The 23,716-nt window shown below is 52.5% G+C and overlaps 2 protein-coding genes and 2 non-coding genes across 5 annotated transcripts; 1 reads left to right on the top strand and 3 right to left on the bottom strand.

Annotated features, from left to right (window-relative positions):
• Positions 1–907: 907 nt before the first annotated feature.
• MRI1 (methylthioribose-1-phosphate isomerase 1) lies at positions 908–7,627 on the bottom strand. The gene is made up of 6 exons (XM_043466878.1): positions 7,075–7,627; positions 6,753–6,991; positions 5,758–5,933; positions 4,270–4,446; positions 3,967–4,191; positions 908–1,143 (listed from the first exon to the last, which is right to left on the bottom strand). Exons 1-6 carry the CDS (start codon positions 7,204–7,206, stop codon positions 1,016–1,018), a joined length of 1,077 nt encoding a protein of 358 aa, XP_043322813.1. The 5' UTR covers positions 7,207–7,627; the 3' UTR covers positions 908–1,015.
• Positions 7,628–8,232: 605 nt separating this feature from the next.
• Positions 8,233–22,900, bottom strand: YJU2B (YJU2 splicing factor homolog B). 2 transcript variants are annotated; one of them, XM_043466876.1, is made up of 10 exons: positions 22,821–22,900; positions 19,380–19,424; positions 17,243–17,296; positions 16,144–16,226; positions 14,235–14,290; positions 12,641–12,701; positions 11,675–11,817; positions 11,419–11,591; positions 9,051–9,189; positions 8,233–8,953 (listed from the first exon to the last, which is right to left on the bottom strand). In XM_043466876.1, exons 2-10 carry the CDS (start codon positions 19,380–19,382, stop codon positions 8,454–8,456), a joined length of 1,212 nt encoding a protein of 403 aa, XP_043322811.1. In that variant the 5' UTR covers positions 19,383–19,424; positions 22,821–22,900; the 3' UTR covers positions 8,233–8,453. The 2 variants fall into 2 exon arrangements, with proteins under 2 accessions (XP_043322811.1, XP_043322812.1); XM_043466877.1 differs by having other exon boundaries at positions 19,380–19,504; positions 22,821–22,846.
• On the top strand, positions 17,457–17,528 carry TRNAE-UUC. The gene has a single exon. It is a non-coding gene; the product is annotated as a tRNA-Glu (tRNA).
• On the bottom strand, positions 17,919–17,991 carry TRNAA-UGC. Its single transcript has one exon. It is a non-coding gene; the product is annotated as a tRNA-Ala (tRNA).
• Positions 22,901–23,716: the final 816 nt, after the last annotated feature.

The following is a 23,716-nucleotide window of genomic DNA, read 5'->3' as shown; positions in this document are numbered from 1 at the left end:
GACCAGGGATCGAACCTGTGCCCCCTGTATTGGAAGAGCAGAATCCTAACCACTGGGCCAGGAGTGGGAAGCCCCAATTTTGTTGTTGTTGTTATTGTGTCTCTGGCATGCCGGATCTTATTTCCGCAGCTGTGCCCACTGCAGCGGAAGTGGAGTTCTAACCACTGGACCGCCAGGAAATTCCCTGCATTTAAAAAAAAAAATGCACGAAGCTGTTATTTATCTTGATTGAATGTGAAAATCGCTCAGTTGTGTCTGACTCTTTGTGACCCCATGGACTATACTATACAGTCCATGGAATTCTCTAGGCCAGAATATTGGAATGGGTAGCCTTTCCCTTCTCCTGGGTATTTTCCCAACCCAGGGATTGAACTCAGAGTCTCCCGCATTGCACGCGGATTCTTTACCAGCTGAGCCACAAAGGAAACCCAAGAAAACTGGAGTGGGTAGCCTATCGCTTCTCCAGCTGATCTCCTGACCCAGGAATCGAACTGGGGTCTCCTGCATTGCAGGTGGATTCTTTACCAACTGAGCTATCAGGGAAGCCCATTTATCTTGATTACTGAGCTTTTTTTTTTTTTTTTTTTTTTTGATTACTGAGCTTTTTATGGCATCCTTTAAAATTCTGCACCTGAGGTGTCACCTTCATTTCAGCCCTGAGAGCAATTTAAGAGGCAGGTACCAGTATTATCTGCATTTTATAAACGAGGAAAAGAAAGTATGCGAGAGATGAAGTGATGTGGCCAAGATCACACTGCAGAAAAAGAGGTGGAGCTGAGATACGAACTCAAGCAGCTGGGCTCCGGATGCTGGCCTCTCAGGAGCCACACACAGGCTCTTCCCGTATCCTGCCTGCTTTCCCTGCTCTGGGAAGTACTGTGGTTGCAGGAAGAAGGTCAGCAGTTGGGCAGAACATTCAATAAATTTATTATAAAAATAATGTGGATATGGAGGGGATATGGAAGCTATGGAGAGATAGGTTGGTTACTTCTGGGGTCCATCTAGGGTCTCCCACTCAGGAGATGGTGGTACTAAGGGCTGCCCGGAGCTCCTCAGGGGCAAAGACGCCCAGCTCTGTGATGATGCCACCAGTGATGAGGTCGTGGGGGGTGACATCAAAGGCAGGATTCCAAACTCCAATTCCTGCAGTGAAGAGGAGAGGCAAGAAGGCAGGTATTTGGTCAGTGGATGTTCTTAAGCTATTGTCACATGTCTCCCTCATGGTGGTTCTTGGGGTTGGGGAATCCTTGAGAATCTGGTGATCCTTACCCCCAAAATACACAAATGCATGGGTTTTGACACCCAGTAATACATTTAGACACCCTGACATTCCCGATTGTTGCCAAGAAGGCTTCAAAGTCCTATACGTGTCTACCCAACTTGTGCCTGCTCCAAGAATCTCTTTAGGAACCTCCAAGAGTCCACCCCAGGGCCTTTGCTTGGACTGTGCCCTCTGCCTGGATGCTTTCCCTCAGATATGCATATGATTTAATATTTCATTTCCTTTCAAGTCTTTGCTCAAATGTCGCCTTCTCAGTGAGAACTTCGCTAATCATCCTGTTTAACCCACTCCCTGAAGAGACACGTCCTGTATCCTTCTGTGCCTCGTTTATTTATCCCATTCTGAAAACATACACTGGAATTTTACTATTTGTCTTGTCTGTCTCTGTCTCCCCACTGGACTGTCAGCCCCCTGAGGGTAGGGACTTGTATATCTTTTTTTTTCCCGGCTGTGCCAAGAGGCATGAGGGATCTCAGTTCCCAGACCAGGGATGAAACCCAAGCCCTCTGCTATGGAAGCATCCTGTCTTAACCACTGGACTGCCAGGAAGTCCCACTTTTAAGTCTTTCTTCACTCCTGTATTCCTGGCCCCTAGCATGGCAGCTGGCATTGATCAGGTACTCAAAAATATTTGGTGAATGAGTAACAACCTCTTACACAAGAGGCTGCAAACTGTTTTCTCTGGCTCAGTTATTTTTTTTAAGACCACTGAATTTTGACATGAATCAGCCACGGATTTAAAAAAAGAAAGAAATTCTTAAAAAAAAAAAAAAAAAAAACCACTGAATTAGCAGTCAGCTTTCAAAAAATCCCCTGGAGAAGGGAATGGCTACCCACTCCAGTATTCTTGCCTGGAAAGTCACGGCCAGAGGAGCCTGGTGGGCTACAGTTCATGACGTCACAGAGTTGGATATGACTGAGCAACTAACATTTCAGTTTTCAAAATGTGGGAGATTTTAGCCATATAACAAATGTTAAGGCTTCTCTTGGAAAAATCAGAAGACCGATCACCCTGGGGCCTACATTCCTGTGACCCTTGGCCACAGCAGAGTACTGGGGTCGCCGGATTTCACCTGGTCCGTGTCACCCAGCTTTCTTGGAGGGAAAAGCAGGCTGGGTTGTCAATTCCGCTTTCCATGGTCTTGTGGATTTTGACCAGTGCTAAATAATTAAGCCCCTAGGAAAGCAGGGGCATCAAAAAACACTGAGAAAAATTTTTTCAGAATTAACGTATCTATTTTTATTTATCTATTTACTTTTCATAGTCTTTTCCATTATGGTTTATCGCAGGATGTTGGATATAGTTCCCTGTGCTATACAGTAAGACCTTGTTGTTTACCCATTGTATACACAATAGTTTGCTAATATGTCCTATTTTTAGAAAGCTATAAGGAATTGCAGCAGAAAACAATAGAATATTAGGACTTCCCTCCGCTTAGCTGTATAGTGTTATTTTATACTCATTCCATGTTTGGAGTAAGGGATGCTGGCCTCATTGTATTTTCAGTTCTCAGGAGTTCTAACTGGTCTTTTTTTTTTAATTCTTTTTCCGTTTAGGTTGTTACATAATATTGAGCAGAGTTCCCTGTGCTATACGGTAGGTCCTTGTTGGTTATCAATTTAAAATATAGCAGTGTAATGAATCTTTGACCTGAAACGTGAGTTAAATTGAATAACTGGATATCCATCCATCATGTGTTCAATAACGTCTGACTCTCTGCAACCCCACGGACTGTAGTCCACCCGACTCCTCTGTCCATGGAATTTTCTAGTCAAGAAGACAGGAGTGGGTTGCCATCTCCTCCAGGGGATCTTCCCGACCTAGGGAATTGAACTTGTGTCTCCTGCATTGCAGGTGGGTTCTTTACCTCCAAGCCATTGGGAATGGATATAGACATAAAAATAAATAAATATAGCAGTGTGTACATGTCAGTCCCAAACTCCCTAACTATCCCTAACTGGTCCTTTTTATAAAAGTTTTCAATTGTAACCTGTTACTATTTAATGAGCACTAACTCAGGGGCAGGCACTGTTCTTGATGTTGCCTGGGTTAACTTGTTGAACGTCCTGGGTGTAAGAGGTAGGTCAGGGTCATAACAATCACAGGGCCCTTATGGATGAATTTTAGGCACCTGGCTACAGTCAGGAAGTGTGGGGAAGCTGAGAAATATCTGTCTCTTCAGAAGCACTTGACCAGGTGGTATTCTTACTTCTTATCCAAGTGAGAAAACAGAGGTGGATAAGAACAAGACAATTCACTCAAAGTCTCCTGACTCATCACTGTACCTTCTGACCATGGAAGGGGGCTTCCCAGGTGGCACAGTGGTTAAAGACTCCGACTACCGATGCAGGAGACATGGGTTTGATTCCTGGGTTGGGAAGATCCCCTGGAGAAGGGAATGGCTACCCACTCCGGTATTCTTGCCTGGAGAATCCCACGGACAGAGGAGCCTGGCAGGCTACAGTCCATGGGGTCACAAAGAGTCAGATACTACTGAGCACACATGCACACTGGTGAATCTGACCTCCAAGACACGTCTGCTCTAATAACATGGCTAGAGGGAACTGCCTATGTCAGAAGGCTGACGATAACCCAGATGCCACCTGCCATGTGACAGAGTCACGGTGTCTACACAGAGGTGCCCAGGCACTGTGGTGTCCCCCTCTCTGAGTGGATGGCTTACCTGGTGCCGCAATCCTGACCCCATTGACGTTGGTCAGTTCCTGGCCGGGACGCTCCTCAATGACGATCTCCTGGCCTGTCTCCAGGCGGAGGTCACACGAGGAGCTGGGGGCAGCCACATAGAAGGGGATGCCGTGGTGCTTGGCCACGATGGCTAGCTGGTAGGTGCCCACTTTGTTGGCTGTGTCACCATTGGCAACCACGCGGTCGGCTCCCACGACAACAGCTGGGGAATGAGATCCTGGGAATCAGGACCCGGCCCTGGATGCTGGAGCCCTGCCCACTGGTGCCCCTGCCTGCTGACCTGACACGCCTCGGTGGGCCATGGCGGCTGCCGCCATGCTGTCAGCGATGAGGGTGGCAGGGATCTGCTCGTAGACCAGCTCGAAGGCCGTCAGCCGGGCTCCCTGGTTGTAGGGCCGGGTCTCCGTGCAGAAGGCGTGCTCCAGACGGCCCAGGTTATGCAGTGAGCGGATCACACCTGTGGGGCCCAGCCCACCAGAAGAGGCCAGGATAAGACAGAAAGGGATAGATGGGCACGGTGACCCTTTGGCTAGCAGCACAGTACTCCGAACCATGCAGTCGGCCCCCAGGCCCTTGCAGTGGCTGTTCCCTCTGCCTGGTACACGTGTGCTTAGAGAAAGCCTTCTCTGTGAGGCCTTCCAGGATTACTCCATCTCACATAGCAACCCCCACACTGCCATCCCCTCTTTCTCTTTAGTATGTACCACCTTGAAATGAATCATAGGTATCTGTGGATTTGCTTTTGCCTATTCCTTCTACTTTCTCCACTGCTGTGTCCCTAACTGCTAGAATGATGCTTGGCAAATAGTAGGTGCTTAATAAATGTTTGTTGAATGAATGAAGGAATGCACGCATGAGTGAATGATGGCACACACAGGTAGGTGCTTAATAAATGTTGAGTGATTGAAGGAATGGATGCATGCATGAATAATGGGGAACGCAGTAGATGAGCATTTATTAAGCGTAAGTTTTTTTTTTTAATATTTATTTATTTGGTTGCATCAGGTCTTAGTTGAGGCATGTAGAATCTTTAGTTGTAGCATCCAAACTCTTAGGTGTGGCATGTGGGATCTAGCTCCCTGACCCAGGATGGAACCTGGGCCCCCTGCATCGGAAGCATGGAGTCTTAGCCACTGAACCACCGGGAAATCCCTAAGCATTTGTTGAGTAAACGAATGAATGTCTTGCCTCAGTATCCAGGCACAAAGGAGGGACTGAGGCAGGCAGGGAAACATCCAGGAGAATTAAGAATCAGGTGGACTCTGTTGCCTTGAGTGCCAGGGCCCAGTCCCCCAGTCCTGGTCACAGCTAGTCTAATCTTTCTTTAGGGGGTTATACCCTTCCTCTCAGTCCTCTTAGAGCCCAGATCCCACCCACGTTCTAGGCACATGGCTCAGGCCAGGCCTACTGAGTGGTTGATCCTAGATGGGTAGGTGACTCCATCATGGCCCCAAGATACAAGGAGACTTTTTTGACACTGTCAAAATAAGAGATCCTTGGCTCTTTTCCTCATGATCTGAATCCTGGCCAAGCAGTCAAGAGTGAGGATGATGCCACTATGGAGGAGGGCACACCTTAGGGATGCAGATAGAAAGATCCTGATGCTACTGAGTCCCCAGATCCAGTCATACCTGAAGCCAACCCCTTGAGTGTCTTTCTGTGCAAAAACTAATAAATTCACCTTTCTGGGGGATGCATATAGTGGTTTGGGTTTCTTTCTCTTTCATCCAAAAAGGGCCCTCCCCCATCCCTGTGGATGCCCACTCACCTAGGGCTGTGCCATAGCCAGCGGTGGCCAGCGCACCAGTGTTGCAGTGGGTCAGCACAGTCACCTTGCCACCCTGGGGTGCTGCCCGCTTTAGGATGTGGTGGGCTCCCAGGTCCCCGATGCTCCGATTGTCCCGGAGGTCTTTTTCCAGCATGTCCTCGGCCCAGCAGATCACTCTGAGGCCGACAAGGGGCTCTGAGCACCAGCCACCAGGCTTCAGGGCCCACCCCAGCTCCTCCTCACTGCCCAACTCTGCCCTACTAGGGTTCTCTTGCTGAAAGCCTCTCTCAGCTGTGGGGCTGGTCCCTTCTACAACCACCTAACTGTAACTTATTCGCTCTCACAAAACATTGTCCCAGGCATCTCCTGCGTGTCAGGCACTGGGAGACACAGCAGTGAATAAGACAAAAATCTCCTCTTCTAGGGAGTTGACAGTGGGGTTGGGTAGGCAAAAGATTAGCAGACAATAAAGGAAGGGAAAAGGCAGCAGCCAGGAGACAGAGGGTAGGGGATGAACTGTATTATATGCGGGATGGGGAAGGCAGAAACCTGAGACCTGAGGGAGAGGAGATTAGCTAGGTGGATACCTGGCTTGCAAACACTGAGTGTGCAAAAGCCCTGAGGCAGGAGGAGTCTGGTGGGGCTAATGGAGAACATCTGTGCAGCAGACGTGGAGGGAAAGAGTGGGAAGAGAGCAGGGACAGAACCAGGGCTGGAAACAAAATTTCTCAAAAGCAAAAACCAGGCGACACTTACAAGGGCCTTCAAGGGCAGATAGGGCTGGGGACGTTTAGGAAAGACACACAGGATGAAGTTCAAGGACCTCGGGGCCAGGTGGCCCGGTGTTGAGTCCCAGGCCTGCCGGTGTGGCCCTGGATTAAGAGGACCCTGCCTCAGTTTCTCCAACTGTAAAGCTGGCAGCTGGGCACCACCACCACCAGTGAACGAACGAATAGCCTCGGGTTAGAACAGTGCCGGGCACATGGCTCCTCTACCTCTCTCGGACCGCCTCCTCCGTTGCGCCCTCCCGCTCCGCCTCCTGGGCCGCGAGGTCGGCCAGGTCCCGGGCGGCGCGGGCCATGTTGACGGCGGTGGGTCGGGCGGTGACAAGGAAGCTCAGCGCGTCCCGGACGAAGGCCACGAGTGCGGCAAGGCCAGGTCCCCCGGCGCCCGCCTGCAGCTCCACGGCGAGGCTGAGGCAGCCCACGAGGGCAATGGCTGGGGCGCCGCGCACCTGGAGGGGGAATTGGGGGCTTCAGGGACAGCAGTCAGGGGAACCACCCCCACCCCAACCTGAGCCCCGCCACGCGACGCCACCTTCATAGCGCGGATGGCCTCCCAGGCCTGGCGCACCGAGCCCACAGCCTCATAGCGGCTCTGCTGGGGCAGCAGCAGCTGGTCGAGGATCTTCAGTGAGCCCCGCGAGTAGTGGATTGCCTCCAAAGTCATGCTGTCACAGCCGCGCTCACTGCTCTTCTCCGGGTTCCGGGGGCCGCTCGCACCGGGGGCGGAGCTGGAATACGCGGAGGAGACGAGGCCTGGGGGCGGGGCCTCCCCGGAAAGAGACGCATGCGCACTGTAACCCCGCAGGTTCCCGGGAGGAAGTCGCCATCCACTTGGCAGATCCTGCCCCACCTTCCCAGCCGAGCCAAGTTAGCAGCCCCCTCCACTGTTAGTGCCCCCTACCACTATTTTGGGAGCAACTACCTCATGCCATATAGCACGACCCCCAAGTTCCTGGTGGACGCCCTCAGGAGCGCGTACTGCTTGTGGTCTTATATAGAGCAAGGCCCCAATTGGAGTCCCAAGATCGAACAGACCCTTACTGCTGCCCTGAGACCGTCCCATCCCCGCGGGGAGGAAAGGCCAGTGGGCTGGGGGCCACCACCCCTCCGGACCGGCACATTACAAGTTCCGAGAAATTAGTCGTAACCTCAGCCTTAAGAGGGCCGCGTGTCTGATTTGTTCATGATGTTATCTCAAACGGCTCGGACGGTGCCAGTGTTTGAGCAATGATCCTTCTCCAGAGTTTAGAGGAAGGTGGTGGGCCAGGAGCCTCCTGGTGGATGCTCTGCTGTTTGGAGGCTGTTTTCTACTCATTTTACTAGTTTCCTTCGAAAGAAGTCCACTAGGTACCCTTCCAAGGTGTCCCCATGGGCAGGGGAATAATGAACAGCTCACACCTGTGCGCTCTCCATCCTTCGCTGCTTTGGGCCAGGATGCTGAGCACCCCATGTGCCTGCCCTGTTGTCCAGTCCCCTTTTCATCCCTCACAAACTCAGCCTGTTGTTCCATCACCTCCAGGAAGCTGGCCCTGATTTCAGGCCAGCCTGGGCTACTACATTTAAATCCGCATCAAGCTGGGTGGAGACCAAGGCTGTGATCAGGGCATCTGCACTGGGTGATGAGATGCTGGGCAAGCTTCATTGGGTGGGTGGGGGCAGAGCTCCTGGGCCCATTTAGTAATCTGAGACAGGGGCAAAGAAGCAGGGCTTTAATGTTGGGAGGTCTTGGGTCCCACAAGGCACAGACACCCTCTCCAGGACCAAATAAATAACAACTCTATCACTGTGAGAAAGTGAGGTGTGCACAGGGTGGGGACTGAGCTCTCCAAGGGCTGGTGGGCCAGCGGGGCTGAAGCCTGGGATGGGCCTCTGGGTGAGTCCTGGCCTCGGGAGTAAATCTGGGCCGTGGAGTCACTCGCTCTCGGAGCCGGAATAGTCAGCCACAAGTGAGGAGCCGAGGCTGCAGGGCTGTGGTGTGTCCTGGGGGTTGGCTGCCTCGGGGGCGGTGTCTGGAGGGGGCTGGGGCCTGTCCTGACAGCTCTCCTCCTGCCCCAGTGGCCCGCTGTTCCTAGGGGTCTCGGCTGTCTCCAGAGAGCAGTCTCGGGGGGACGCAGGCCTGTTCTGGTTGGCCCCCTCTGGCACCTGTGGCTCCCCAGACTTGAAGGTTTCGGCCGGGTGCTGGGGGCTCTCTGGGACCTCCCGGGACCGCCGCCGCACGATGCCCAGGTGCCCCAGGGTGACGGGGGAGCTGGTGGGAGTGGCTCTGCGGTTCTGGGCCAGTTTCTTCAGGACGCTGCTGGCTTTGCTGCTGTTGCCGCCACTGCTGCTGCTGGCGCTGGCTCCCGGGGTGGAGGGGAACCAGGAGCGGCTGATGATCTCTGTCCGCTTGAGCTTCTGCTTGTCCTCGTACGCTGAGGGGGAGAAGGAGGTCCAGAGCCGCCCTCTGCCGGAGCGCCTACCCCCCGTCTCCCCCCACCCAACTCCCCAGGCCCACTGGCCCCCACGCACAGTCTAGGGTGTGGAACTTCAGCAGGGCGGCCAGTCTACGGTCATCCTCTGTCTCCGGCACCAGCGGGATGGCCAGGCTGGCCTTGGCCTGCAGTGCCTGGTCCCTCTCCTCCTCCTCCTGCATGGCTTTTTTCTTTTCCTGTGTCAGGGAGGAAGTGGGTGCAGAGGGACGGCGCTCAGTCACTCAGCTGTGTCTGACTCTTTGTGACCCTATTGACTGTAGCCCACCAGGCAGGCAAGGATACTGGAGCAAATTGACATTTCCTCCTCCCGGGGAGCTTCCCAACCCAGGGATCAAACTCTGGTCTCCTGCGTCTCCTGCACTGGCAGGCAGATTCTTTACCACTGAGCTCTATAGAGCAGCCATGGGGAGGGATGGTGGGTGTCAGAGTCATGCTTCTTCCATGCGCTCTGAGCTGGGAGCTGGCATGGGCATCCCCTTGAGCTCTCCTCCCGTTTCCTCCTCTTTACGTTTATGTGGGGAAAGTGCTTGGGACACAGAACTTGTTCAACAAACAGGAGACATGATTGTTATTACTATGTGTACCACTGGGTCCTTCACGCATTCATTGTTTTTTTTTGGCTGTGACTCAAGGTAGGCAGGATTTTAGCTCTCTGACCAGGGATCAAACCCTCGCCTCCTGCAGTGGAAGTATGGAGTCCTAACAACTAGACTGCCAAGGAAGTTCCCAGTTATTCATTCTTTCCACAAATATTTACGGAATGTCCTTCTGGTGTTAGGCCTTGTTCTAGACACTAGGGACACAGCAGTGAGCAGACAAAAACCCTTGCCCTGGTGAAGCTGACATATGAGTAGGTAAGTGAGACAAAATGATGAGGAGAAAAATAACGCTGGGAAGGGGGTGAGGGTTGGCAGGGGGGTTCAACTTTAAATATGGCACAGGGTGGAGGGGAGGGGCAGGGGCAGTCTCCCTGAGAAGATTATGTTCAAGAAAAGATGTCTAAGTGAGGGAGTCATGTGGGTATTAGGTGGAAAAGTGTTCCAAGGGGGAAGGAACAACCTGTGCCAAGGCCCTGAGGCAGAACTGCACCTGCCAGTGAGGTGGCAGGAACAGAATGAGCAAGGGGAAGGTGGAGATGGGGTAGGAAGGGAAAAGGGCAGATTATTTGGGCCTGGTGGGCCATGGGGAGGACTCTGGGTTCTACTTAAAGTAACTGGGAACCATGGAGGGCTCAGCATAGGAGGGATGTGATCCCACTCATGCTCACGGGTGCCCTCTGATGGCTGTGAGGGGAACAGGCTGTGGAACGTAAAGCTAGGAGCGACTGGGGACCAGCGAGGAGAGATTGTGCTAGTCCAGGCGGGAGATGATGCAGGCTGTGGATATTGTCAGAGCCTGCCAGAATTTGCTTATGGATGCGGAGGTGGGGAAATAATGGTGGTTATAACAAGAGGAACAAGGCTGAGTGCCTGGAAGAACAAAGATGCTTCTATTACTGAGAAGGGGAGGATGCAGGCAGGGCAGGTGTGGGATTGATGGGATTTTCCTGTGATGTTATGTTTGGGGGCCCTCAGACGCCACTCAGAGATGCCCAGAAGGCAGGGGACAGACAACTCAGGCTACAGGCCTGGCCAGAGGGACACACTTTTAGTAACAAATAATTAGTAAGAAAACCCTTGGGCTTCTGTGATGGTCCAGTAGTTAAGAATCTGCCTGCCAATGCAGGGGACACGGGTTCGATCCCTGGTCTGGGAAGATCCCACAAGCCACAGAGCAACTAAGCCAGTGAGCCACAACCACTGTGTGCTGCAACTACTGAAGCCCGAGTGCCTAGAGCCTGTGCTCTGCAACCAGAGAAGCCACCGCAGTGAGAAGCCTGTGCTCTGCAACCAGAGGAAAGCTGGCACAGCAGTGAAGACCCAGCACAGACAAATATAAAGAGAGATCATTAAAAAAAAAAAGCTGCTGGCCAGATGCCTCCCCTGGGCGCCTTGATGTAGGGAGGTGGTCCCCACGTGGTGGATGGGGAAACTGTGGGTGAAAAGACTGCCTATAGTTAGGAAGTGATGGGGCACAGGCTGGGCCTGGGTCTCAGTCCACTTTGCATTCTCCCTGCTCCACTGTTAGGACTCCCTGGGTGGCTCAGATGTTAAAGAATCTGCCTGCAATGCAGGAGACCCAGGTTCATCCCTGGGTCAGGAAGATCCCCTGGAGAAGGGAATTGACTACCCACTCTAGTATTCTTGCATGGAGAATTCCATGGACAGAGGAGCCTGGTGGGCTGCAGTCCACGGAGTCACAAAGAGTAAGACATGACTGAGTGACTAACTTTCACTTTCTTTGCTCCACTGTTGGTGATGCCTCACCGCCTGTGGTCCCGACCCCGGGCTGGGAGCCCCACTCACCCGGAACCTCTTCCGAAGCATGCTGTTGAGGGCGAAGTCGTCCTTCCAGGCGCTCTGGGCCTCCTGGATGTGGCTCAGGGTGGGGAGGGCCTTCTTGAGTGTGCTCCGGTCAGCCTCGCCGTGCTCCAGGCGGAACATGGCGTCCATCTCCAGCTTCTGCTTCTTCTCGTGCTCTGCAAGGGTGAGAACGGGGCTGGACTTTCGGGGCCCCAGCTCAGGACCAGGGTTGGGGTCCAAACCCCCCCACAGCGCTCACCTGTGGTCAGCACCTGTTCGTTGTCCTCCATGTCCCAGCGCTCCTCCTTGCGCTGGGCGCCGCTCACAATCACGTAGTCACAGTTGGCGGGGTCCGTCTGCATCTCGATGTAGTTGACACAGAGGTGGCATTTCATCCTGAACCTGGAGGGTGGAGGGTGGCAGGCGGGAACCTGAACACTGTGGCCGCCCTGGGACACCCTGTGACCCCTGCCTGCTTCCTTCCATCTGTGTACGTTACACCATCTACTAGCATTCGCAGAGAACCGGCTACACGCTGGTCTCCGTGTCTGTGACACATGTGGGCCCATCACCCTGGTACTGACCTTCTGTCTGGAGTTTATTTATTCATCCATGCACTCATTCATTTGTTCGTTCATTTGTTCACTCATTCATTCAACAAACCCTCCCAAGCCAGGCTGCTCTGTGGCTGGCTTGGGACCAGCGGCCGGGGACTCAGCGGTGAAGGAGGCCACCCTGCTCTCGGCAGGGCTGATGCGCCAGTGGCAGCTGAGCGGGCAGGGAATGCTCAGACCACCACAGCGTTGCGGGGAGAGCACTGCTTTAGAAAAGGCCTCTCTGAGAGGCGATTTTGGAGCAGAAGTCCAAGGAGGGAAAGGGGGCCGTGCAGATGTCTGGGGAAGATGCTCCAGGCAGAGGGCACCAAAGAGGGATTCTGTAAGGGGCAGCGAGGAGGCTGTGTGGTTGGAGGAGAGTGAGTGATGGGGAGGGTGGGAGGAGGTGAAGGCAGGGTGGGGGCTTGTGGGCCACGGGGAGACCTGAGGATTTTAGTCCGAGCAAGGAGGGAGCCATGGAGGGGTCTAGGCAGGATGCGCCCGGACTGACAGACCATGCCGGTTTCCAGGAGAGACCCACAGGGGTGACCCTCAGGCAGACGGTACAAGCCTCCCTCCCACTCAGACTTCTGTGGAGCCCCTCACCCCTCGGCCCACCAGACTGCCTTTACCTGTAGATCGGGGTCGTGTAGTAATTGCCAACCTTCTTCTTCTCTGCGTTGTAACGAACACCTGGGAGGAAAGGGAGAGAATGAGGCTAGGGTGCACCCTCAGTGTCTTTTCCTGGGGTGGTGGTGGGGCAGACAGGAGTGGTGGCATTCCACGGGCCTGCAGGGGAGACACCTCCGGAGACTCAAGCGGAAAAGAGCCACGTTGGGGCTGTGGGATGGGTGCTCAAGCCACAGAGGGCGGTGGGGTGGAGCCAGAGGGCCTGGGTTCAAACCCTGGCCCTGCCCTACCGGCTGCGCGACCTCAGTGCAGCGGCCCTGGCCATCTGGCCTCAGGTTCCCCATCCGCAGCATTGAGATGGCTGTGACGGCCACCACACAGGGCTGACGTGCAAACTGCAGAAGCCAGGTAACACACACGGAGCACTTAACACCGGCTGGGTGCCAGTGATCATTCCAAAAGGGCTGGTTTTGGGGACTTCCCTGGCAGTCCAGTGGTTGGGACTCCTCGATTCCACTGCAGGGGGCATGGATTCAAATCCCTGGTTGGGGAACTAAGACCCTTCAAGCCGCACTGTGCGGCCTGAAAGCAGGAAATGAATACAGTGCTTAGCGCACAGCATGTGGCATGTGCGAGGGCTTGCAGACCTGACCTGCTGCTGCCACTGCCCTTACTGTTACCTTCAGCATTCGAACCCCTGACTGTGCCCAGGCGCACAGATGGATGGACAGACAAGGGTCTGAGGCCTGGGGTGGGTGACTCAGACCCCTGGCTTGCGTTTCCTTCTCTGCAGTGCAGATATCCCCAGCCCATCCCACAGCACCCAGCCCAGGGGAGAGCTTGCTCTATAAACAGGAGCTGGTGGCTTTCAGAGGGAGGGACCAGTGCAAGAAGCAGGGGCCAGGTCACCCCACTGCTGAGGCTGAGAGACCCCTCTAACGCATCCCCCTGATCACACCTAGCCAGGGACACCTGCTCCAAAGGCCACGAGGCTTTCAGGGCACAAACAGCAGGGCTCAGCTTGACCCTCGGGGCTGTGAACCGGAGCAGCCCCCAGCCTCCCAGGGAAAGAAAACCCAGTGGGGCCACACTATCCACCACTCCAAGTTCTGTTTTTGTAGTTTAAGCTCTTTTCACTTAGTAAGCAAGATCAGAGCCCAGAATATATCATCTAATTAGTGAAAAAGAACCCCCCCCAAACCTGGATATTCTCTAGAAAAATAATAAAAGCCCACCCTTCTTTCTTTCTTTCTCTGCACTAAGCACTTTCTATGCCATGCAGGTGGGCACTCATATCATGTGAATTTCACAGATGCGTAAACCGAGGCGCATGGAGGCTCTGTTGCCTGCTAAGGGTTACCCAGCTTAGGGAGTGGCAGGGATGGGATCTGAACCCAGAGCCTCCTAACTGCTTTGCCATGAAGTGGCCACAGCCCACCAGTTACTGGGAGTGGGGGAGGGGGAAGCCTATCTTCTCCTTGACTCTTGACTAGAGCATCAGTGAGATGGTCTCTTACAGCGCCCAGCAAGTTAAGGGGCTCGCTGGCCGTGGGGCTGAATAGTGGGGGGCGGGGTGGGGAGCAGGCAGAAGCTCACCCATGCCGATGTGGTTCTTGCAGCCGTCGCACCAGATGTTATAGGGCATCTCAAACCTACACAAACAGAGAACAGCTCATTTGTCCTTGTCCACGTGGGTTCTCCCTGGGTCTCCATGCCTGAGATTCTGGCTGCAGTTACGCTGCAAAGTGCGTGGATGTGGGAGGATAAAGAATGGTGGCCTTGGAGTTCCCTGGTGGCCTGGTGGTTAGGATTCGGTGCTTTCACTGCAGAGGTCTGGGTTCGATCCCGTCAGGGAACCATCATTCTGCATGCCTCGTGACATGGCCAAATACAAAACCAAAATGAAAACAAACAAGAAAACGGTGGCCCTTCCTGCAGGCAGGCCAGGTCCATCACGTGGTTCTCTGGCCAGCTGACCGAATCCAGGTGAGCGCCTCCAGTGGGGGCTGCCCTGTCTTCCCATATTTCGTTCCGTCTTCCCACATCCCTCCCTGTCAGCTAGTCAAGCTTCCAAGCAGAGGAGGAAACAGGCTGCAGGGAGCCCTGGTGACCTATTCCATCTTCACTAAGTTACTGTACTGTCCCTGGATCTCTTTTTTCCAGCTCTATTTGCAGCATGCAATTCTGCTAAATTTCCATTAATGGTAGTGATGGAGCTTTTCTTTTAAAATAAAGCCATTAAGTAATTAATAAAGAGGTGAATTTAAGACACAGTACATATGAGATGGCATTATTTCCTCGTGGCTCAATGGTAAAGAAGCTGTCCGTCAATGAAGGAAACATGAGAAGTGGGTTCGATTCCTGGGTTGGGAAGAGTCCCTGGAGGAGGAAATGGCAACCCACTCCAGTATTCTTGCCTGGGAAATCCCATGAACAGAGGGGCCTGGTGGGCTACAGTCCATGGGGTTGCAAAGAGTCCGACATGACTTATCAACTCAACAACAGCATATGAGCTGAAGGCTTTGCAGACACAGTGGATAAGAATGGGGTGCAGGCCCAAGGCAGGCACACTTGGTTAGTTTTGGGGTATGGGGGCATGGTAGGAGTTTGGAGGTGACCTTCAGCTCCATGCCTCCCATGGCCTCTTCTGGGATATGTATCTTGATTCCTTTTCCATAGATGTTCCTGCCTCTGATGGATTTGCTACTGGATATTCTGCTCAGGCCCAGGGTGAACCCCAGAGACTGAGGGTAGAGTCCACGAGGCAGGAAAGGAGACAGTGAGGGGCTCACCCTAGAGGGTGACGCAAGCTGGCTTCTGCTTCGTTCCACAGCCAACCCACAGGGAGCTGGCCAGAAACAAGAGAACCCTGCAGGAAGGGCCGTCGTCCTGGCTCGACCGCAGTAAAGGCTGAGATTCTTTATGCTCCCCACATCTGTGCCTTTTGCTAGGTGCCTCTGCAGCGATTCCCGTGAAGAGGTGGAGTGTCCTGCCCCTCCCCCCACCCCGCATCATGACTTGCTTTGGGGAACTGATGAGACAGAAGTGACAGGGTACCCAGCTCAGGGTCCCTGCCTCAAGAAGCCATGTGTGCCTGTGTGGGCTCTCTTTGGGAACCTGGATGCTGCTGTACGAACAGGCCCAGGCTAGTTGGCTGGAGAATGAGAACCACTTGGAACGGAGCCCAGTCTTACCAACCAAGGTCACGCTGGACCAGCCAGTCCCCAGCCAGGCAACCTCCGAACATGTGAGAGCCCAGCCCACATCAGCCAAGCCCAGCCAAGGCTAGCACAGGCATTCAGCTGAGTTGTAGACTCAGGAGCAACAGATAATACGTGCTTATTATTTTGTTACGTGGCAACAGCTGACTGATGCAGCAACTTTCAGCTTTATGCAATGAAGACCCTGAAGCTCTGGGCAAAATCAGCGGGTCCTGAATGTTCCTTGAGGCTGATGCCAAGTGACACAATGAACCAAGGTCCTCCGGTGACAATCAGGGCCTTACCTGATGATGAGGATGCCCTGGGACAGCTTCCGAGCCCGCTCCCGAAGGGGGTGGCTGTTGTGGTATCTGTTGAGGGAGCCATGCTGTGTGGTAAGGAAGAGGAAGCAGATTAGCACTGCTGAGTGGGGGGAGCTCAGGCCTTCTCCCACAGGCTGAGACAGGCCTCATTCTTATGCTCCGCTGGGAGCGTTAACAGCAAAGGGGAGGCACAGAGGCTTTGGTGAAGCGGGTGCAGCTAAATAAGCTGTGTAACCCTGGGCGGTGACCTCATCTTTTTGCCTTTCTGAGCCTGGTTTTCCGAGTCAACTGGGGACAAGGATCATAACTGCCTCCGGGTATCGTGGGGAGGACTGGGTGAGGCGACTAGACTGGCAAATGGCTGCCAGGCACTTTATGGGCCTCGTCTCACTTTAATCCCTCCGTGTTTCTGGGAGGCCAGGTCGTTTTGCTGCCCCTTTGGACCTACGGGGAGACTGTGGCATAGAAAGGCCGAGTCAGCAGGGAGCACCAGCCAGGAAACTCTGATTCATTCAAAGGCCCACACTGAGCACCCAGCATGGGGACACAGCCTGAACGAGACAGATGCACGTCCCTGGCCTTGAGCAGTAGACATTCCAGGTGGAGAGATGGATAATATGCAAAGAAATAAACCATGTGTCAGGGAGTTGTGGGAGCTATGAGAGAAATAAAGCACTCAGTCATGGGACAGAACATGAGGCGGTGGTCAGGGAGGCCCTCTGTAAGGAGAGACCTAAAGTAAGGAAAGCAGCCTCGTGGGTCAAAATGAGGCAGAAATTCCCAGCAGAGGGAACAACGAGGAGGCCAGAGGAGCTGGAGCCGGAAGGGCAAGGGGATCTCATCCTGGCTCCTCTGGAAACACGCCACACCCAATCCTGGGTCTGCTGAGGACCATATTGACCACCCAGGAGGGAAGGCTGCCCCGAGACCCAGGTGATGAGCATAAGGCAGGGAGGCTTCTCAGGCTGCCTGGGATTCTGCAGCCGTGGTTCTGACTCCAGGAGGGGACGGTGTGTGTGGGCCCCTGCCCAGTGGGGTTGCTTTGGTATCGTGGACACGGAGAAGGAAGCCTGCCCCTTACCTTCTCAGGGTTGAAATCTGGAGGGTAGTACTTGTTTACGCCTTTCCTTTCACCCTGGAAAGCAGAAGAGAGACGTGACTTAGGGTGGGTCCTGCAGCAGACCTACCTGTGCAGCCTCAAGGGGCAAGACCTGGATGAGAGAGACAGGGACTTCCTGGAGGATGTGTGGCTGAGGACTGGAGACTTAGGGAGAAAAAAACCCACTGTCAGGACCTCCCTGGCAGTCCAGTGTTTAGGACTTGGTGCTTTCACTGCCGTGGCCCAGGTTCAATCCCTGGCCAGGGAACTAAGATCCTGCAAGCTCCACAGCTCCGCCAAAAGAACAAAACGAAACAAAACATGCTCCACCGCCATTGCTATGGAAAATTCCACGAGGGTCAGGCTCTCCTAGAACAATGGCTTTCATGGTTATTTTGGGACTATGACTTAAAATAAGACATATTTAACATCACATACACACGTAATACAGTCAAAGCATGGGTTTCAGGAAAGAATGTTCATCCAGCTGTGAGAGTCTCTCTTTTAAATGCTAGCAGCCGCCCGCTGAATTGACTGAATGATCTATCAAAGCAGTGGGTCTCAAACCTGGCTACACATTACAACCATACATTTACATATTTTTTAATATTTATTTATTTGGCTGTGCTGGGTCTTATTTGCGGCAGGTGGGATCTAGTTCCCTGACCAGGGATTGAACCTGGATCTCCTGCATTGCAAGCGCAGAATCTTAGCCACTGGACCACCAGGGAAGTCCCCGAGGAGTTTCCAAAATATGGATGCCTGACACAGCACCGGCTCTGGTGCCCGGAAACAGGGCTTTTCCTTTCTCTTTATTTTTTTGGCGCGGTTGTTGTTGTTGTTTAGTCGCTAAGTCATGTCTGACTCTTTGTGACCCCATGGACTGTAGCCCACCAGGCTCCTCTATTCATGAGATTCTCCAGGGGAGAATACTGGAGTGGATTGTCATTTTCTTCTCCAGGGGAGTCTTCCCGACCCAGGGATTGAACCTGTGTCTCCTGCATTGGCAGAAGAATTCTTTACCACTGAGTCATCAGGGAAGCCCATTTGAAAAAAAAGAAAATTATTTATTTGTTGTACTGGGTCTTAGATGCAGCACTTGGGATCTTGTTCCCTGACCAGGGAAGTCACAGGACACAGGGCTTTTCAAAAGCAACCTGGAAAACATGTTTCTGTACATCCTTGTGCATACATGTTTGTCTGCAATAACCAAATGGTGGAAGCAACCCAGGTGTCCATTAATGGATGAATGGATAAACAAACTGTAGTCCAACCACGTGATGGGATATTACTGAGCCATAAAAAGGAAGGAAGCTCTAATACCTGCTCTAATGTTTTAACAGATAAACCTTGAAAACATCCTGCTAAGTGAAAGAAACTGGATACAAAAGGACACATGGTACACAATTCCGTTGACATGAAAGGTCCTGAACATACAAATCCACAGAGACAGGAAGCCAACTGGGGGTTGCCAGGGACTGGGAGTGTGGGTGGACGGGATGAGAGCACTGCTATTGGGTATAAGGTTTCCATTTGCGGGTGAAGGAAATGTTTTGGAACTAGAGAGAGGTGGTTGTTGCAAAATATTGTGAATATACTAAATGCTGCTGAATCACATGCTTTGAAATGTTCATGTTATGTGAATTTCACCTCATTTTTAAAAAGGAAAGAAAAGCAAAAAGCTCCTGGGGTGATTTTAGCAAACACAAAAGTTTGGGCTTCCCACGTGGCTCCAGTGTAAAGAACCCGCCTGCCAATGCAGGAGACACAAGAGATGTGGGTTTGATCCCTGGGGTGGGAAGATGCCCTGGAGGGCATGGCAACCCACTCTAGTATTCTTGCCTGGACAATCCCCATGGACAGACCTGGCAGGCTACAGTCCACAGGGTCGCACAGAGTCAGACATGATTGAAGTGACTTAGCATGCACGCATGCACAAAGTTTGAAACCACTGCACTGAAAAGACCTTGATGCAGAGTTTAAAAATACCTTAGAGCTTGGGGTCAGGGGTAGGGATGGGAAAGGGGACTTTTAGGGGAGAGAGGAGGCTACTCAGGGGGCCCCTTCCCTGTATCAAAGACCAGAAGAGAAACCCAGTGAACACAGTCCGTCTACTTACCATCCTGGTAGCTGCCTATAGGTCCTCGCCCTCCACGTGGCCAATCTGAAAAGATGATGAGACGTGGCTTTGTTGACTCACTGCCCGTGCTGCCCTTCTGGACAGCCCAGCAGTCCACAGATTCCCTGTGAAGACGTGGGGGGCTATGCGTGGTGGTCCTCCCCCTAGGTGTAGGAGGCATCTGAGGAGTGGTGACTGGCTGTTTGGAAAGGGAGTGTCCTGTCCACTCTCCATCCAACATATATTTCCCAGCTGACACTTCTCACCCCTCCATGGCCCCCATCATCCCTCACCTGGAAGAGTACCGTCACCTCCTCGCTAGGCTCCTGGCTCTGTCCCTGACTCTCACGGTCTGTTCTCCTCATAAGGGCCAGAAGGATCTCTTCAAATATAAATCTGAACTACAGCTCTCCTGCTTAAAACCCTCCAGGGGGCTTAAAACCCTTCCCCAGCGGCTCAGGGGTAAAGAATTCACCTGCCAATGCAGGAGACTCAGGTTCGATCCCTGGTCTGGGAAGATCCCATGAGCCACAGAGCAATTAAGCCCCTGTGCCACGACTATTGAGCCTGCTCTCTGGAGCCCAGGAGCGGCAACTATTGAGCCCGCGGGCCGCAACTACTGAAGCCTGAGTGCCCTATAACATGTACTCTGCAACAAGAGAAGTCACCGCAATAAGAAGCTGGAGCACTGCAACTAGAGAGTAGCCCCCACTCACTGCAACTACAGAAAACCTTGTACAGTAACAAAGACCCAGCACAACCCAAAAAAAAAAGAACAACAAAAACAAAACCCAACCCTCCAGGGATTCCCATGGCTTTGAGAACCAAGTCAAGCCCCTTTCCATGGCCTATGGGGCCCCTGCTTGCCTCCCCAAGCCCAACTCTTACCCCTCTCCCTGTCCCTCCCTCTGTTCCAGTCACACTGGCTCCCTGCCTCAGACGACTCAGCAGATGCAGGCCAACTGCCTCAAGTGCCCTTCTACCAAGTCTGTTCTTTGTCACGGATCTCAGCTCGGACATCACCTCAGTGGGAGGCCTCACCTGCCTACGTGATCTCAAGTCACTTCTTCCCTGGAGTTTCTATCATGTCACCCTGGGTCTGCTTACTTGTTTACAGTCTGTCTCCTCTGCCAGGTCACACTGTGCTACATCTCCGGCACCCAGGACAGCTCCTGATAAATGCTGACTGTGTGAACCTCTGATAATTGATCGAGGTTCCATAAGAAGCAGTGTCAATGACACAGGTGTTAAATGCCAGGCTCCTTTAATGTGGGGTGGGGAGACTCCCTCCCCCCACATGTTCAGAGGAGAGACTTTCCAAACAGAAGGAAGTTCAACTTGATGCTAAAGAGAAACGATATGGGAATGTGGGGTTAGCAGATGCAAACTATTATAGATTGGATGGACAAGGTCCCACTGTATAGCACAGGGAACTCTATTCAGTATTCTATGATAAACCGCAATGGGAAAGAATATTTAAAGAAGAATGTGTATATATATATGTAAAATGTATAACTGAATTACACTGTTGTACAGCAGAAGTTAACACAACATTGTAAATCAACTGTATTTAAAAAAAAAAAAATTAAAAAAAAAGAGAATAGACATTATGAGGGACTAAAGTGTAGTCCATAATGGGGACTGGCAAATTTTCTCCATTGAGGGCCAGCATTTCTGTCCCAAAGACTCAACTGAGCTGCCTCAGCCAGAAAGTAGCCGGTAGTATGTTAATGTATGGGTATAGCTGCATCCTAGCAAAACTTTATTTATGGACACTGAAATTTGAATTTCGCAGGACTGTCATCTGTCACAAAATATTATCCTTCTTTTGATTTTTTCCCAACCATTTAAGAAGTTAAAACCATTTTGTGCTGGCGGGCTGTACAAAATCAGGCGGTGGTGTGGTTTTGGCCTGTGAGTGTAGTTTTCTGGCTCCCTGGGCTAGAGTCAGGAATTCTCTAATAATTTCTGCCAACTTAGCTGTATGCTCTCTAATAGTTACTATGTGTCACACGCTCCACTGATGTTATTACTATCTCCAGCTGACAAACAAGCACGTGGGAGCTTAAATAACTTGCCCGAGCTCAGAAGCCGACTAGAAGGCAGAGCCAGGGTGAAAAGCCCCAGATATAAAGTCTTCCACCATCCCATCCTGAGCCCCTCTACACCTCAGATCCTCCACCTGTGATGTGTGCCCCTGGACCAGATTCTCCTAAAGTCACTTCCAAACTAAAAACACTAACAAAACTGCAAGTGCCCACCCAAGCTTTCAGCTCAGTCGCTCAGTAGTGTCCGACTCTTTGAGACCCCATGGACTGCAGCATGCCTGGCTTCCCTGCCCATCACCAACTCCCAGAGCTTACTCAAACTCATGCCCATCGAGTCAGTGATGCCATCCAACCATTTCATCCTCTCTCGTTCCCTTCTCCTCCTGCCTTCAACCTTTCCCAGCATCAGGGTCTTTTCCAATGAGTTGCCTCTTCGCATGAGGTGGCCAAAGTATTGGTTTCAGCTTCAGCATCAGTCCTTCCAATGAATACTCAGGACTGATTTCCTTTAGGATGGACTGGTTGGATCTCCTTGCAGTCCAAGGGACTTTCAAGACCCAAGCTTTAAGGACACACAGTTCCCTGGGCTGCAACTCCAGCTCCATTCCTCACTAGTTGGGGAAACTTGCCCAATGTCTGAGCCTCCCTGAGCGTACAGTTCCTCATCTGTAGAGTGGATGACAGCAAGAGGACTTTCTGTGGTTGCTGTAAATGAAATAACATACTGGGTAATGCCTGCACAGAGTAAGCACTCCATTTACAGGAGTTGGGGTCTTTCAGTGGTTTTATCACCCCAGCGAGTGGCACAGGTTGGACTATAGGGAGATGTATAGAAATCTCTGGTTTTTGGTGTCAAGAATAATGATAAATCCCATTGGCTCAGGGCATAATGCTGGGGCTTGGATCCTGACTCTGCTGCTTTCTAGCAGTATAGGCAAATTCCTTCTCTCTCTGAGCCTCAGTTTTCTTACTTGTAAAATGGGGTTTATAAAAGTATCAACCTGATAAGGCTGCTGTCAAGACTCGGTGAGTTAAATAAGGATCTAGAACAGTGCCTGATGCCAAGTTAAACGATGGTCGTTTTGATTCTTTCTCATGACAAACCATTTTACAAGCGTCATTTTACAAAATCTTCACCACGACGCAGCGAGGTAGGGGTCTACTGTTCCTGAGGAAAACCTGAAGAGGTATCGAATATGGGTCGGGGTCCGGGGTTTGGGGTCGGGGGTTAAGGCTGGGTCGCGGGGGGGCTTCGAGCACCAGGCCCACGTCCGCAGAGCTCCGCGGACCCGGCACTTTCGCCCCCTTCGGGCGGCTCACAGACCCGGTGAGGAAGTGGACAGACCCCCTGGCCAAACCGGGCCTGCCCGCCCCTCTGCCCTCCCGCACTTACCTGCCCTCCTCCTGACGTCACGGTGAGCCCGTCCCGGAAGTCCCTTCTGGGCGCGCAAGGGGGCGTGGCGCGCTCTCCGCGCGACTAAGACGCCTGCGCGAGGCGGGGCGAGGCGGCAGCGCTGCGCTGATGGGCTGGATGTCGAACACGCCTCTACCTCTCCGCCGCCGGAGTAGACCAATCGGGTCTGCCCTTCCCAACTGCACGCAAGACACGATGCCCCGCCCTCGCCCCGCCCATTTGCCTGACCCATTCCAGGGCCCGCCTTTCTGTCTGCGCGCTCCTGAGCTCTAGCCCGCCTAATCAACTAATCGGTGGGGCAAAGGTGGGCCTCTCCATATCCCGGGCCAAATTGAACTAGCCCATTATATATATGGGTGTGTGTGTGTGTGTATATATATATATATATATATTTTTTTTTTTTTAAGTTTTTCCAGTTTATTGCTACCAACCCATCTCCCTCCACCCTCATGCACACATGCTCAGTCATGTAACCCCATGGACTGCAGCCCGCTAGGCTCCTCTGTCCATGGACTTTTCCAGGCAAGAATACTGGAGTGGGTTGCCATTTCCTTCTCCACAGCCCCTTATTTTTGAATGCCTGGCGAGATAAGAATTGTTTTTCCATTTTTTGAAGTAGTTGGTGACGGTGGTGGCGGGGAGGGGGGAAGAAATCAAAAGGATAACACCTTATGACCTCATGAAGTTCAAATTTTAGTGTGCATATATAAAACTTGATTGGAGTACAGCTATGCCGATTCATTTACCTGTTGTCTATAGCTGCTTTCCCACGACAACGGCAGAGTTGAATGGTTGCCACAGAACGCCTGTGGCCCATGGAAACTGAAAATGTACTATCTGGCCCTTGTCTTAGAGCCTTCGGACCAGCTTAATTT

This window comes from Cervus canadensis, chromosome 4 (genome assembly GCF_019320065.1).
Source record: "Cervus canadensis isolate Bull #8, Minnesota chromosome 4, ASM1932006v1, whole genome shotgun sequence".
In the NCBI taxonomy this organism is placed as follows: Eukaryota; Metazoa; Chordata; class Mammalia; order Artiodactyla; family Cervidae; genus Cervus; species Cervus canadensis.
This window is presented reverse-complemented; position numbering and strand designations above follow the sequence as displayed.

Coding starts and splice junctions, on each gene's coding strand:
- YJU2B (XM_043466876.1), bottom strand. Junction 16,227..17,242: donor CAGATTTCAACCCTGAGAAG/GTAAGGGGCAGG, acceptor CTTACCACACAG/CATGGCTCCCTCAACAGATA. Junction 8,954..9,050: donor GAAGTTCCACACCCTAGACT/GTGCGTGGGGGC, acceptor TCTCCCCCTCAG/CGTACGAGGACAAGCAGAAG.
- MRI1 (XM_043466878.1), bottom strand. CDS start 7,206: ATGACTTTGGAGGCAATCCACTACTCGCGGGGCTCACTGAAGATCCTC. Junction 5,934..6,752: donor GAGGAGGCGGTCCGAGAGAG/GTAGAGGAGCCA, acceptor TGTCGGCCTCAG/AGTGATCTGCTGGGCCGAGG. Junction 4,447..5,757: donor TGGCTATGGCACAGCCCTAG/GTGAGTGGGCAT, acceptor TGGGCCCCACAG/GTGTGATCCGCTCACTGCAT.